The following is a 14,833-nucleotide window of genomic DNA, read 5'->3' as shown; positions in this document are numbered from 1 at the left end:
AAAATAACATTTCTAATTGGAAAAAAATTTTTAATAATACTCTGTGCTGATGAGAATATTGCTCTTGGGGGTAGAACTGGTACAAACTGGCATCAAAAGCCATTGACAGAGCAACTCTAATTCCAATAACGCATCTTAAGGAAATCATTCCAGATGTTCACAAAGATTTTTCTATAAGAATGTTTATCACAATCTAATTTATAATAGTGACTATTGCAAACAACCTAAATACCTAACATGTAGGGATTGGTTAATAAATTACGGCACTAGGGGATACTACATCGCCTTTGAAATGGATATTGTGGAAGGCTATTTAATCCTATCAAGAGACTAATGACATATTTGAAAGGGAAAAAGCAGGTTATAATACAACATACACACATTGGCCCCGTTTCACACTACGCATGGGTCTGTATGTTTGAACACACATGCCCACGAAGAGAAATAATCCTGGAGAGAAGGATTAACCTGTGTTCTCTCTGGGTGGTGGGATTACAGATTTGAAATTTTTCTTCCCCAGGCTTTCCAGAATTTCTCCCATAAACGATTTTCTAATCAGAAAAACATGTTGTGCTACTTTTTAAAAAAAATAATATTGTAATAACTTTTTTTTTTTTTGACCGCACTGCACGGCATGTGGGATTGCAGTGCCCGACCAGGGACTGAACCTGTGCCCCCTGCAACGGAAGTTCGGGGTCTTAACCCCTGGACTGCCAGGGAAGTCCCCATTCTACTTTTTAAAAGTTCAATCTGCACCAACCAAAATGAGAACTTTTCTCTGGCCCCTTCGGCCGCCAGCGTGAGGGCCGACGGCCTCCCCAGCTGATGGGGAGACAGGCAGAAAGCCAGAATCTCGGGGAGCGTGGGCCCAACCTCCCAAGTTCAGCAGAGGACTCACCGGGAGCGCTGGGATGTAAGCATGCACGTACTCCTGGGCCATCCTGCGGGAGAACCAGGGCTCTGAGCTGAGCAGCCTGCGCCCCCGGGTGTGAGGAGAGGCTTCAGCAGGCTCTACCCCAGAGACAAGACCCCCAAGTCAAGTGGGACCTCAGTGGTGGGGGGAGGCTGCCACCACGTGCTAGGAAGGCGCAGGAGGAGGGGCCCAAGGACCCAACCACGGGGTCTCAGGGCTGGGGAACTTGAATTCGGGGTGACGTGTGGTTTGTAAGGGGGAAAAAAGGTTCTATCACATCAAGAAATAACCAAATTCAGCGTGCATAATATTAAACGAGCAAGGTGTTCTCATGAAGGGGCAAAGCTAAAATTAATAACAAAGCGCGTAATTCATCAGAAATTGGGCTCAGTCCTGTTTCCACTGTTTGGAATTTGGGGTGGTGCACCCTTCACTTCTTCAAAAAGCATCTCTGAGGCTCCAAACCACACGCTGGGACACAAACGCAAACGCCACGCAAATCCTGTCTTTTCCTCCTCAGTTAAAACTGGCCGTTGGTCTGCCCCCTGCTGGCCACGGCTGGAGCAGCACGCTGCGCGGAAGAAGCTCCAAACCAACCCCGCAACGTCCCCACAGGGGCCGCGCACGCGACGCCTCGGGACCCAGAGAAGCGCGGGGCCCGGGGGTGGGCTTCGCCAGGGGCTCCCCCGCCCGGGGTACCTGGACACGGCCGGGTCCTGCCTGCAGAGCAGCAGGATGTGCTGGGTGTTGAGGAAGAGCGCCCAGCAGGGAAGGCAACAGAGCAGCAGCGCCAGCGCGCCCCGCTGCAGGATGACTCCCACGTGCGTCCTGTTGGGGCTGCCGAAGCTCTGAAACACAGCGGGTCAGCGCCCACGCCCCGCGCACCTGCCCTCTGCCCCGGGGGCCCTGCCAGGGCTGGGGGGCGGGCTGGCACCGCAGGCGCCCGGCAGGGCGGGGTGGGGCAGCCCTCCATCGCGCCCGGGGCGGCCCCGGCGGGGGCTCGGCCTGCTCACAGAGGGACAGCAGCAGCTGTTTGCTGAGCTCCAGCCTCCGTCCGCCCATCGTGCCCGGCTCGCCAACAGCTCCGATGGGGGAGGCATCGCCCCCCGCCCCCGCTGCCCTCCGGCGCGAGAGCACCTGCCCACTCTCCCTGGGGGTGAGTGGCAGCCAGGCCCACCGTGAGCCCGGGACCCCCGAAGCTGAGCCCCGCTGGGCTGTGGGCCCCTGAGAGCAGGAGGCCCCATCTGTGGGCCCTCGCACTCGAGGTCAGGGGACTGTCTTTCCCTCCAGGGCTCTCTCGCCCAGCTGCCCGGGCTCTTTTCAAGGGGAGGGTCTGCAGCACATGGCCCTTGGGGGTGGGTGTGCCAGGGACAGCGGGCCCCGCCCAGGGCCTGACGAGCTCCCAGATCCAGGGGACATTAAGGGGCCTCAGGTGGGCCCCCAGCCCCACCGTTTCTGCAGCAGCTGAGGGCCTGGCTCTGCCCCTGCCCGGCTCGCAGAGGCCCACCTACCTGGGACATTAAGGTGTCACAGGCCGAGGACAAGCCGAATCCAATGGAAACTCCGCAGACATTGACAAACTGGAGGCACACACAGGAGAGAGCGCAGCCTGTCAGGCGGAGCCCGAGGGGGGACCCTGCGCCTGGGGGTTTGCCCAGCAGCCGGTGACCCGTCCTGGCCAGGCCCTGCCTGCGCCGTGTGGTGTGCCTTGGGCGAGGTCCTGAGGTCCAGCTGTGCCCTGAGGCTGTCTCTGCGCCCCGGAGCCCCGGGGAGAAGGTCCCTGCGGCCCTGGCTGTACTCACAGCCACCGAGAGGGTCACTGCCGCCAGCTCCACCTTGCCCAGGTGTCCGCAGAACACCGTGCTCACGACGTAGGTCATGAAGTTCAGCATCTGGAAGAGGAACTAGAGGACAGCGGCCACGGTCAAGGGCCCCCCTCAGTCCTGCTGACCCCTCACAGCCCAGCCCCACGCGAGAGGCTCTCCAGGCCCTGCGAGGCCGAGCAAAGACCCGCAAAAGCCCCTCGAGGTCACAGGGCAAGTGACCCAGAGCGGGGGAGGGAGCATGGGCCGAGGCTGCTGCAGCAGCCAGACTGGGTGACGGGAGGCCCGGGTCCCCCGCTGCGCAACTGCGTTAACCCCTGAGCCCTGGTCTCCCCGCCAAGCAGCACCCCGCACAGGGGCTGGAGAGGGTACCACTGGCGATGCTACTGTCACCAGCTCGTCAGGCCACGCACAAACAGAGGAGCGGGGTTAAAGACACCAAAACCTTAGGAACGGCTCTGTCCAGGGGCTGGGATTAGAAAGAAGTTTCTTCTCACTTTTCGTCTTGTCTGAAACTCTTACAGCGAGCACATATTTATTAGTCTTTACGGTCAGGGAAAAATGCATCTAAGCCATTTTCCCTTTGGAAATAAAACAGGCAGAGGCCGCTCTTCTCCTGCAAATGCCCAGAGGGGACCCCCAGCTCCCCGCAGCAGGGGACCTCACTCGCCCTCTCAGCTTTCGGCCCTGCCTTCCCGTGGGTTCCCGAAGGAGGACACGCCTGCCCCTTCTGACGGGGGCGGGAGGAGGGGGGGCTGCCCGCTGCTGAGGGGGTCAGGCCCTGCCAGACTCTGGGCAGCAGCCCCTGGGGCCACCTGGACACGGTCATTAGGGGCAGTTTCTGGGCAAGGTCGTGAGCAGCCCCTGCCGGCCCTCGCGTCATGCCTGGATGGCGGCCCTCCACCCCACCGCCGCCTCCTTACCAGGGGTCCAGAAAGGACAAAGAGCGTCCTCGCCTCGGCCCCAAAGCCGACGGGGACCAGCCTGCGGAGGGCACGGCAGCGGCTCCCTTGGCCCGGGGGGACCATGTCCCGGGGGCCGTCCATTCCGAGCCCCGCTGCAGGCCGGAGCACCCGCACAGCCAGCCTCGCCCGGCCGGCCGGGGCACCGTGCCGCCTGGCTAATGAGTAAGGGCTGGGAGGAGGGGCCGTCGCCACCCAAGGCACCGGCCCTGCCCCCCGGCCCACGTGCTGCCTGGCCCACTGGCCCCAGACAGGACCGAGCCCTGGGCCCCCAGAGTCACCGGGCTGACCCCTCCCCGGGGGTCAGCAGCAAGGGCCCGGGAGGAACAGGCGTGGGCAGGCCCGGGGGGCCCTGAGGACTCCCAGGCCCAGAGGAAGAGAGGCAGACGCGCACTCCCGGGCGGCAGAGCCAGGTTCCGGCGGGGGGTTGAGGTGGAGGGGGCGCCCAGGGCCAGTTCTAACGAGGGGCCAACTGCTCTCTGCCCCCCAGACGGAGGGCATTCAGTGGACCGCCTGCAGGGCACCAGGTGAGGTCAGGGTTTGCCAGGTGCCCCCCGGGGGGTACTAAGCAGGTCAGTGTCTGCTCATCGTCCGGAGGGCAGGTCCTTGTCTCACAAATGATGACGGAAACCCACGACTTCTTCCATTTCCCTCTGCGGAAGCTCTCTGTCCCCAGGCTGCTCTCGGGATCGCTGCCCGGAGCCTATTGGGAGCAAGGCAGGGCCGTGGGAACTCCCGACCTTCCACCAGCGGCGGAACTGCTCCCTCTGGGTTGGGGGCTTCCCAGGCCCCCCAGGTGTCGACTTTGAAACCACCGCTTCCAGCCTTTTCCAGCGAACGCCCCCCTCTCGTTGCAGCCACTGCAAGTTCACCCCGTGTCTCGTGCAGCGCCTGCGGGCTCGGCCCCCAGTTCGGTTTTCCAGGACTGCAGCCCAGGGGCGCCGGCACGGAGTCTCAGAGCAGAGCAGCCAACCAGCCCCGCGCATCACCCCGCAGCCGGGCGAGAGCTGCGGGGTCAGCGAGCGCCCCTCCACGGCCCACCGCCGTCAGGGGCAGCCGTGCAGACCCCCACTGGACACGATCAGCAGTCCAGCTCTCAGCGACAGGGCCACGGACCCTGGGACCTCGGGAACCTCTCCCTTCTCAGGTGAGAACTTGTCCTCAGGCCCCTGGCCCAGGGCACAGCGGCCTCCCATCTCCTCCCTCCTGCCAACGTTTGTGTCATTGGTGGTTCCTTAGTGGAAACAGGAGAAACTAACTTGAGATGGTGTGGAGGGAGGGGGGAGGGGGGGAGAGGGGCCAGTGTTGGCATGTGATCTAGAAGGAAGCTGAGCTAGAATGAGAAAACCTGGGTTTTTAAGGGCAAGCCCATGAGATGATTAAGCTCCAAACACCTTCAGCCCCAGAGGGAGATTCTGGAAGACTGGGGCAGAGCCAACCTGTGATGGCAACAGAGGGGAAAGGGTGGGAAGGAGGGGGGCTGGAGACCACCTGGAAGGGGCCAGTTTGGCTCCCCCAAAGGATGGGATGCTGAACAGATAAAAAAAATGGTATCACCTGTATACCGAAAACTTAAGTGTCTTAAATCAGCCACCACTTATATCACGTGGGCTGCTGGGATCCGCTGGGTAGTGCTTTTACTGCACCTGTGTCTACGTGTCCGCTGCTGCCCCGAGGCTCGCCTGGGTGGAGTGGTCCACCGTGGATGCCTGTGGTCAGTGGGCACTCCGCTGGGGCCCCGTCTTCCTTCACGGGACCTCTCTGGGCGGCCTGGCATCTCATGGCGTGGAGCTGGCCCGACGAGGGAACATTCCAGGAGTGCAAGAGGAAGCCGCATCCATGGCAACACCCAGCTGGGAAGTTTCGCAGGTCACCTCTGCCTGTTGGCCATCGCTAACCGCGGGGCTGGCCCACGCTCACAAGAGGAAGCGGCGTCCACCTCCTGACGGGAGGAGCTGGAGACCCTGCAGCTTCTGGGACCCGCCCCCCTCCTCTGTCCCATCTCCAACCTCTCCCCTCCCGTCCCCCTCCCCACGCCCCGACCCTGAACGAGGGCAGAGCGGTGAGGGGCTCAGGCCTGCCCAGGACCCTCTCAGGGAAGAAGGGCCCAAAGCTACCAGGTCCTGGGAATGGTGGGGGTGCTGAGGGGAAGGGGGTGGAGAGTCACTGCAAGCCCCCAACACACACTGGGGTCGGGGAGGCTTCCAACCAAGGAGAGGGAGCCTCCCCTGGAGCTGGCTCCGGTGCCCGGCAGCCTCATTGTGCCATGAGGCACTGGCGCGTGCCCTGAAGGGCTCAGTGACTCAGTAAGGAAGCACGCGTGGAACCGCAACAGAAGCCACTGGCCTGGACAAATTGGGTGGCCTAGCAACCTCGGGGGTGTGGGGCGGACCTCGGGCTCCCCTGTTGCCACAGACCCGCCGCAGCAAATGCCAGCACAGAGCCATCCAAGGAGGACGCCGTCTCCGGCTGCAACTCCTGCAGCACCAAGAGGTCGAGTCCCCCTGGGGGTAGGCCTGGCCTGTGGGCCCTGCCCTCAGGTAACTGACGGCCCAGGGACCTGCCAGGCACAGTTGGGGCCGGGCCCCTGCAAACCTTCCTCACTTGGTTACACTTCACCAGGCCCAAAGGCGTTGCATTTGCCCTTTGGCTGCCCTGAGCCCTGCTCTCCACTGGGCAGTGAGGGACCAAACACCCAGCTCTCCACTGGGCAGTGAGGGACTCTGGCCTGGTCCCTCAGCTCCCCATACATCATCAGGGCAAAGGACAGCTGCGCAGGACCAACATCTGCAAAACGCCCAAGGCCACCCCTGAGCCCCCAACTCCCCCAGATCTGGCAACCGCTTCCCTCTCTACCTCCGCCCAACACCTGTTTCCTCCATCCCTCACCCCTCCCTCCTCCAACCAGACTTCACTAGGCACCTTCCCCACAGAAACACCTGAGCTCAGGTCCTGGTGGGACGTCAAGGTGGGCAAGGGTTGGGGATGGCCAAGCCTCAACAGTGACTGGGGGTCTTCATGGGGGATCTGCCAAGTTCAAGGGCTTCCAAAGTCCAAAAGATGGGGGGGGGGGGAATTTCCAGCTGGGGAGAAGTTTACAAGAATGAAAATGAATACTATTCAGCGCTAAAAAGAAACGGGCTATCAAGCCAGGAAAAGACATAGAGGGCCTTGCTGACCCTGAAGAGGGACTACCCCTCCAGGGTCAGCTCATTCCTAGAGATACGAACAACTCTGCCTGCAAACAAGAGCAAACAACTCTGCTCCTTTCACAGCAAACCAGCCACCTTGTCCCTCAGGGTTCTGGGCCACCATCCAGCTGCCTTAACCACCCCAGAGCAGGTACCAGACACCTCGGCACAGTCGTAGGCCTCAGAGCCGGCTGAGGTTATTCAAACGAGCCGATCTGAAGCCTGTCTGCCCCGCCTCAGCCGTTTACTCCCCAGAAAGTACGAGAAAGGCTCTTGCGCACGTTTCCCCTCCTGACTGACCCTGGTGCTTCCCCCAGTGGCCTGTATGTCATGCCCCACCTCTTGGGAACTGTGAGTACTTGTCTCCTGATCTATTGGCCCTGCCATCCCTGAATAATAAAAAAACCTACATTCTAAAACAGTCTAGAAAAAGGGGAGGGAAACCTTCATTACTCAGACACCCAAAGCCTGTGACAACCAGAGGTCTGGGCAGCCTTCCTGCCCCAGGGGTGCTCCTATGAGGCAGCCTAGGTTGTGTTCTCAGCCCATCCATCCAAAGACACCCTCACGAGGGGAGTGCTGGGCAGGAGTTGGAAGGGGGACCGCAGTGTGTAGCACTGTGAGAGGTACGCCCTCCAAAAAAGAAAGCATCGTAGGTAGGGGCAGGATCAAGATCCAGGTGATGGAACAAATTAGAAAATGTAGGCTTTGTGTATTGTACTGGTACAGGAAATCAGATCCACAGTGTTTACGGATCACTCGGCTCAGCTGTGCTCCCCCTGGCTCTCCTTCATGACTACAAAATGGCTGCAGCAGCCCCGAGCATCTCATTCCCTTCCCCTCACCCCCACCTGTGACAACATCCATATTCAAATCTCTGTCTCAGGCCACTTTGGGGAGCAAGATAACTTTCCCAGAAGTTCCCCAACTAACTTCCTCTAGTATCACACACACCCATGCTTAAGCTCATCTCCAGGGGATGGGAATACCAAATTCGGGGTTAAACCAGCAGTTCTAACCCCTGACTGAATTTTAGAATCACCTGGGGGCTTTCCTGCTGGTCCAGTGGTTAAGACTCTGTGCTTCCAATGCAGAGGTCACGGGTTCGATCCCTGGTCAGGGAACTAAGGTCTCACATGCTGCGTGGCATGGCCAAAAAAAAAAATAACCTTGGAAGCTTTTTAAAAAAATATCACTACCCAGGTCCCACCACAGATGTTCTAAATTAATTAAGGCCCAGGCAGCAATTTCTTTTCCTTTTTTAACTTCTTATTGAAGTATAACATTCATACAGAACAGCACACATATAATAAGTGAACAGCTCCACGAGTTTTCATAAATTAAATGCACCTGAGTAACCAGCAGCCAGCTCAAGAAACGTTTTTACTTCACTAGCCTCCTCTAAGGCCCCTGACGTCGTGTTCAGTCACTATTCCCACCGAGGATAAGCACTCTCTTGATTTTTAGCACCAGGGAATTCCTCTGCCGGGCATTCTTAGACCCACCCAGGTAACTTCCCCGAGTGCAGCTTGGGCTGAGAACCACTGGCCTGACACCTCCGCCCACCTTCCCAGCACATTGCTGCCCTAGCCCACCCCCAACTAATTCCTTGGCAAAGATGAAGGCCTTGGGAGGCACCAAGCTCACCATTACTTCTTAAATCAACAGATGCAAGGCCCGAGGCCACCTTTCCTAGGCCTGTCCCATGTGGCCGGGGCCTCCTGAGCCCGGCCTACTGTTGCTTCTCCCCACTGGCCCTAGTTGTCCCTGAGATGACCCTTCCAGAAACTGCCGGGGCTGTCAGGGCTCAGTGACCTGCTACTGCTCGCCCGCCCCCCAAACCCTGGCCAACCCCCATCCTGAACTGGAGGATTTGGAAAGCACCTGGCGGGCTGGGAGAGCCCAGCGCCCAGTTAGGCTTATGCTGGGGGAGCCCACGGTCAGGGGGCAGCTGCTTACCTGCCGGGGGAGCCCTCGGGGGCGCCTCAGCCTTGACAGCCGTCGTCTGTCCGGCCCCCGCAGATGCCATCCAGGGAGCCACGGTGAGGGCTTGGGCGCCCAGCCGCAGGGAGCCCTCCCCAGCACGAACCCCGAGCTCAGGCCACTGTTGTCGGCAGGCACGGAGCAGCTGGCCTCAAACGAAGGGCTTTACTGAGGTCAAGGCAGGCGGAGCCCGCGCACCGCCTCGAGGGCCAGCGCGGGACCCACGCTGGGGCGCAAACAGGAAGCCGAGCCCGAGCTTTAGGCGGCTCACGTGGGAACAACCGCCTCGATCTAAAATGAGCCTTAATTCAGACCAGCCTTGCGCGCAGCCGGCGCGGATTACCGAGGCCCAGGCGCCCCGAGGGGGGAAGCCGCTCACGCGGCAGGCAAGGTAGCACGTGGTGCACGTGGTGCACGCGGCGCACCAGGCCCTGCGGACCCCGCCCACCGTGCCCGGCAGGGGCGGGTCCACATGCCACGTGACCACCTCTCCACCACAGTATATTGGCGGCTAAGGCAAGGCTGGGCCAATCAGATTCTCTCCCCGGACTTCGGGGGTGGGCGTGGAGCTGGGTCCGAGAGAAGGCGGGGCTGGAGGCGCAGCTCTGCGCAGAGTTGGCTAGGCCCAGGCAAGGCTGGAGGGACTCCTGCACTAAACGGGGCGCTGGGGGCCTGGGGCAGTGGAGGCATACATGTGGGAGGAGAAGAGAAGGGCAGCCCCAGTGAGGGGCAGAGATGGGAGGCCCTGTGCCCCTCTGGGGAGGGGGCCACCGTTTCATTCATTCATTCATTCATTCACTCATTTGGTTTTTTCAGTGTCTTTTCCATGTCCGGTCCCTTTGTGGCCTGGCTGTTCCTTTTCCTACGAGATGATGCCCCATCGTTCCAGCCTCACGTTTTACCGGAGATGATGTGAATGGAGGTCGGTTCCTTGCAACCTCCTGACCCCTGCACCTGCCGCTCTCTCCCCACCCCAGCCTCCTGTCTTCGTAGTGACCCCACTGAGCAAACCCCTGCCTTACTTACTGTCCTTCACGTGGTCTTGCTAGGGAGACAGACCTCCTAGCATGAAGGGTCAAGGATGCTCCCAGACGACCGAGCAAGCCCCTCCCTGACCCATCAGATCCCAGCCAGCCTGGGAGGCAAGAGGACACCCCTCCCCCAGCTTCTGTCACACCTGCACCCCTTTCATGAGGCGGTTTGTTGAACCCAACTGATTGCTCAGGGGAGCGTTAAGTTAAATAAACAAGGAGGCCTACATAAGCAAACCAGCACCTAAGCCTGTAAATGCCTCAACGCCAGGAGGTCAAAGCCTAAGGACAACCAATCACAAACAGCCAGCTAGAAAGTGAAGGCAATCCAAGTGTCCACTGAGGGATAAACAAAATGTGATCTATTCATTCAGTGGACTATTATTCATCCTTAAAGAGGAAGGAAATCCTGACAGATGCCACACAACACATCAACAGTATGAACATTGAGGACATCATTCTAAGTGAAATCAGCCAGTCACCAAAAGACACATACTGATGAGGTATCATATGAGGTCCCTGGAGTCGCCAAATTCATAGAGACAGAAAGTAGAATGGCGGTTGCCTAGGGCTGGGGGAGGGGGAGGGGAGGTTATTGTTTAATGAGTCTAGAGTTTCAGTTTTGCAAGATGAAAAGAGTTCTGGGGATTGGTTGCATGACTGTGTGAATATACTTAACACCACTGAGCTATATACTCTCTGAAATGTTTAAGATGTTTAATTTTAGGTTATGTGTATTTTACCACAATTGAAAAAAATTTTTTTAAGATTTATTATTTTTTTATTATTTATTTTATTTATTTTTGGCTGCATCGGGTCTTAGCTGTGGCACGCGGGATCTTCGTTGCGGCCCGCGGGCTTCTCTCTCTAGTTGTGGCGCGCGGGCGCCACAGTGCATGAGCTCTGTAGTTTGTGGCACGTGGGCTCTAGTTGAGGCGTGTGAGCTCAGTAGTTGTGGCCTGTGGACTTAGTTGCCCACACTATGTGGGGTCTTAGTTCCCTGACCAGGGATCTAACCCACGTCCCCTGCATTGTGAGGTGGATTCTCTACCACTGGACCACCAGGGAAGTCCCTACCACAATTCAAAATTTAAGAAAAAAATTTTTTTAAACCTCACAGAAAGTACTGACACAAGAAGTAAATGAGCTAACATATATGGAAGTGCCTGGAACATCGTAGGCATTTAATAGACGTTAGAGTCTTTTTTCTTTCTTTCTTCCTTAAACTCTGGTCCTTGATTCCTGATGTTCTAAAGGTATGGACCAGATGAGACTAACTTATTGGAGGCCCAGAACTTACCTTTAGGTCAATGAACACTGCACAAATCCTTGAGATTCTTTTCTTAAGTAGGTTAAATAATCTGCATAACAGATTTTGTTGCATAACAAATCTTTTTGAAGAAGGAGGAGAAAGAGAAGGAGGAGGAGGAGAAAAGGATTCAAGAGAAAAATGAGCTTGGCTCACGGCATTTTCATCTGTAGAGATTTCCTGCAGAATGTGTGTTGAGTTTAGGAGGGTGCGTAGCGGTGTCTCTCGATTATGTGCTAATTGGACCAGCAGCATTAGACACATCAGCACATTTGATCTTGTCCCAACCTTTTCAGGTAGATATGCTTATCTCCAATTTACAAATGAGAGAACCAAAGCTCAGGGAAATACAGAGCTTGCCCAAATAAAGTGGGGGAGCCAGAATATGAGGCTGGGTCTGTGTCATCTCAAAGTGCACTTTCTTTCTGCTCCATCTGGGATGGCAAGAGTTCTCCTCCAGCCTGACAGCTCTGCATGGATGTTACCTTGCACTGCTGTGCTGTGAACCTCAGACAGTTCAGTAGACGAGTTCTGGGATCAACTCGCAATGTCTGCCATGGGCGTTGGGTAGAGGAGACACGGTACGGGTGCTATGCAACTGCCTCTCCAGCCTGTATCACACTGAGCACAGGTTTGGAGCAGAAAGAGGAAGAAAACTTTTCTCTGTCTGTCTAGCAACTGTTGGCCTGTTCTCTGAAGAAGAACTTGGCGTTGAAATGCTCCTCCCACCAGGGTATCTAGCCGGGCTTGGTCTCCTCTCCTCTCTCCCTCTGCCTTCCCGAGAGAGAGGATGGGTCATTCCAGTTTCTACCAGCCCCCGACCCTGTAAACACCTACCAGGCAGACAGGCTTCGGGAAACAGAGAGCTGTCGTCTTTCTCCAGCAAAACAGCTGCCAGCATGAACATTTATTTCCCAGAAGGTCACACGAGTACTCGTGAGCTCACGTCTGGCTCTGGCTCAAAGGAAAGATGTTCTGTGAATGCGGCGCCCTGGCACCAGGCCCGGGCAGCATTCCCCAGGCGGCAAGGCAGTCGCTGGGAAAGCTTGGCACCTGCAGGGTCTCGTTGTCATGTGAGGCAACAGAAGGCGTGAGTTTTCTCCCCATCTTACGACGTAAAAGCTTGGGTCAAACCAGAGAGGTGAGAACGTCTTCTCACCGACCCCCGTCCTCCCTCCCACCCAGCCCTCTCCCCTCCTGCTTTGCTGAAACGCTGCAGCCAGCCGTCGGAGTTGACAGCAGCCTGGAGTGAGTACCTGGCAGGTGGAGGTTGCCCTCCCAGCAGAGAACTTCAGTCCCAGGCGGGGCACCGAGGCCGCGGGCTCGGCCCCGCGGTGAGAGTCGTTGGACCTGCCCCCGAGGGCACGCGGCCTTCCCGAGGTGCTCGCATCCTGGGTCTCCCGGGAAGGAGCGGGCTGACTGGGTGGCCACCAGAGCTGCCCGTCCTGCCGGGCCGGGCTCTGAGCCTGGGCAGCGGCTTTGCCTGTGGCCGCCTCTCCGGCACGAACCATCTCTGTTGCCTTTAGGAATTAAGCCGCTTAGGCCACACCTGCTTGGTATTTTCAAAATTTCTTAGAAAAGAAATAAATATGCAGCTTATATAACACTCCTGGCTGGAAAGTCAACGGTTGCTGGCGTGGCCGAGGGGCCGGTGGGAGCCCCGGGGGCAGCACGTCCGGGGAAGCTGGTGCTGAGGAGGGCCTTGGTCAGCCCTGGCCATTGCCGGGCCACCCTCTCAAGACCATTTGCTCTAAACTTCCTAAAGCGAAAACTCTCCACCGAGGAGTGACCTCCGAGCCCATTTCAGAGCGAGGCGTGGAGGACCACAGAGGCAGCAGGAGGAGGCCTCAGCAGCGGTGACGGGCATTAACCAGGCCCTGGTACAGCTCCGTGCCAAGTGCTTCCCCTGCGTTAGCTCATTGCACCCTCACACTAACCCCAGGACGTAAGCATTGAAATTAGAACCACTTGGCGATCAGGAAGCCGTAGGTCAGCTGGCCCTCAGCATCCATTACCCTTCCTGCCGGTAGCTTTCTGTGTTGCTGAAAACCACCTTTCCCAGACTCTCTTGCAGCCAGGGCTCTCAGTGAGAATTCAGTTCTGTCCTTACACACAAGATTGGCAACTTGGCTTGGTAAGCAAGGGCATGGACGCCTGGGGGCTTGGGCCGCGGCCGTCGTGTGTCCCATCACCACTGTGGTTGGGGTCAAGAGCGGTTATGGTGGCAGTGCCACCTCCCAGCCCATGGCAGTGAGTTCAGAGGTGGGTCTCATTCCCCAGGTGGAGGAGTAACTCTGCAGGAGTGTCCTTCCCGTGCGTCCTGGGAGCCATTCCTGGAGGCCTTGCCCAGCGGCTGCTTCTCCAGCCCTTCCTGTGTTTTTGTAGAGACCTAATTCCCTTTATCTATCATCTATCTATCTATCTATCTGGCTGTGCCACGCCACTTGTGAGATCTTATTTCCCCGACCAGGGATTGAACCCGCGCCCTCGGCAGTGAAAGCGCTGAGCCCTAACCACTGGACCGCCGGGGAGTTCCCCCGATTCCCTTTATTTAATCTCTCTCTGTTGAAAACACCTGCAGTGGAGTCCGTATCCCGTTCTCAACCTGGCTGACACAGTCCCAGAGCAGATATGGGGCAAGTCCTGTCTCTCCTGTTGGTTCGGAGCACAGGACACGGGGTCAGCAGTGGCCGGAGGGAGGAGCCGGTGTGCTCGGGGCTTTAGAGTCAGGAGGCCCGGCTGGCAGTTGCTTCAGGGCCAGGGAGGGGAGCCCAGGAGGACGGATTTGCCAGAAAGCACAGCACGAGCAGGAGTCTCAGGTAGGAGAACAAGCAGCCCTGCTGGGAAGACGCCGGGACACGGAGAGACCAAGAGGGAGAGGAGGAGAGATGGACTCCAGCCAGGGGAGGGGAGGAGGGGAGTGTCTGTCCCAGACAGAGTGGTTGATTCCTTGCATCCGATAAGATGCTTTCAAATGTAAATAACTGAAAACACACTTCAAATGTTTTTTTTTTTTTTTAAAGGACATCTTATCATCACGTATAACAAAGACTCCTAAGACAGGGCAGGGTCAAGTTGCTTCCATCTTTCTGCGCCCCCATTCTTAGCAGGTCTACTCAGCCTCAGGGAGGCTGTCCTCGTGGTCACAGACGGCTGCACTATTCCAGGTGTCACATCCAGACACACCAACTTCTAAGAAGAGGACTCATCCCTTCTGCTGCTTCTGTTTTCATCAGGGAGGAACCTCTCCCAGAATCCACCCACAGTAGACCTCCCCTCACACCCTACCGCCCACAACTAGGAGGCGTACCCATCCTCACCTAGTCACTGGCTGGGAAAGCACACTTCAGTACTGGCTTCTGCCAGGGGTGCTCAACCCTGGCAGAATATTACAATCACTTACAGAACTTAAAAAACATATATATGTAATGTATATGTTAATGCCCAGTTTCCACCCCGGAACGTAGACTAACTCAGGACCCTTGCTAACGACATGTCAATGTAGGCCCATCGACTGTAACAAGCCCACCACTCTGGTGCGGGTCGCTGCTGGTGGGCGGGGCCGTGCGTGGGTGGGAGCAGGGGGCATATGGAAGGAATCTCTGTACTTTCTGCTCAGTT

General features: G+C 57.6%; 2 protein-coding genes across 13 annotated transcripts in view; one reads left to right on the top strand and one right to left on the bottom strand.

Annotated features, from left to right (window-relative positions):
* The window catches only part of SLC47A2 (solute carrier family 47 member 2), a 24,924-nt gene extending 20,996 nt beyond the window's left edge, over positions 1-3,928 (bottom strand). For 6 of the 9 annotated variants that reach the window (XR_009499646.1, XR_009499644.1, XR_009499645.1 and 3 more), the window contains exons 1-5: positions 3,660-3,856; positions 2,716-2,817; positions 2,425-2,493; positions 1,613-1,761; positions 899-941 (exon numbers count right to left, since the gene is read on the bottom strand). Coding sequence is in view for 6 of the 9 variants with exons in the window: in XM_059907953.1 (XP_059763936.1) it covers positions 899-941; positions 1,613-1,761; positions 2,425-2,493; positions 2,716-2,817; positions 3,660-3,782 (486 nt within the window). In the remaining 3 variants the exon portion in view is untranslated. Of the gene's footprint in view, positions 1-898; positions 942-1,612; positions 2,092-2,424; positions 2,494-2,715; positions 2,818-3,659 lie in introns of those variants that run through there. The other 3 variants (XM_059907958.1, XM_059907954.1, XM_059907957.1) reach the window with 3 other exon arrangements.
* On the top strand, positions 3,660-14,833 carry LOC132355535 (uncharacterized). 4 transcript variants are annotated; one of them, XM_059907963.1, is made up of 4 exons: positions 3,660-3,863; positions 4,556-4,845; positions 9,689-9,794; positions 12,131-12,939. In XM_059907963.1, exons 1-3 carry the CDS (start codon positions 3,763-3,765, stop codon positions 9,781-9,783), a joined length of 486 nt encoding a protein of 161 aa, XP_059763946.1. In that variant the 5' UTR covers positions 3,660-3,762; the 3' UTR covers positions 9,784-9,794; positions 12,131-12,939. The 4 variants fall into 4 exon arrangements, with proteins under 4 accessions (XP_059763946.1, XP_059763947.1, XP_059763945.1 ...); XM_059907964.1 differs by lacking the exons at positions 9,689-9,794; positions 12,131-12,939 and adding an exon at positions 14,320-14,833; XM_059907962.1 differs by lacking the exon at positions 12,131-12,939 and having other exon boundaries at positions 9,689-10,456.

This window comes from Balaenoptera ricei, chromosome 20 (assembly GCF_028023285.1).
Source record: "Balaenoptera ricei isolate mBalRic1 chromosome 20, mBalRic1.hap2, whole genome shotgun sequence".
NCBI classification, from domain to species: domain Eukaryota; kingdom Metazoa; phylum Chordata; class Mammalia; order Artiodactyla; family Balaenopteridae; genus Balaenoptera; species Balaenoptera ricei.
This window is presented reverse-complemented; position numbering and strand designations above follow the sequence as displayed.

Bases quoted from the DNA above. Each gene is read 5' to 3' on its own strand.
- LOC132355535 (XM_059907961.1), top strand. From the start codon at position 3,763: ATGTCCCGGGGGCCGTCCATTCCGAGCCCCGCTGCAGGCCGGAGCACC. The intron at 3,864-4,555 runs GTAAGGGCTGGG...CTCTCGTTGCAG, and splicing joins CCGTGCCGCCTGGCTAATGA to CCACTGCAAGTTCACCCCGT. The intron at 4,846-5,374 runs GTGAGAACTTGT...TGCTGCCCCGAG, and splicing joins GGGAACCTCTCCCTTCTCAG to GCTCGCCTGGGTGGAGTGGT.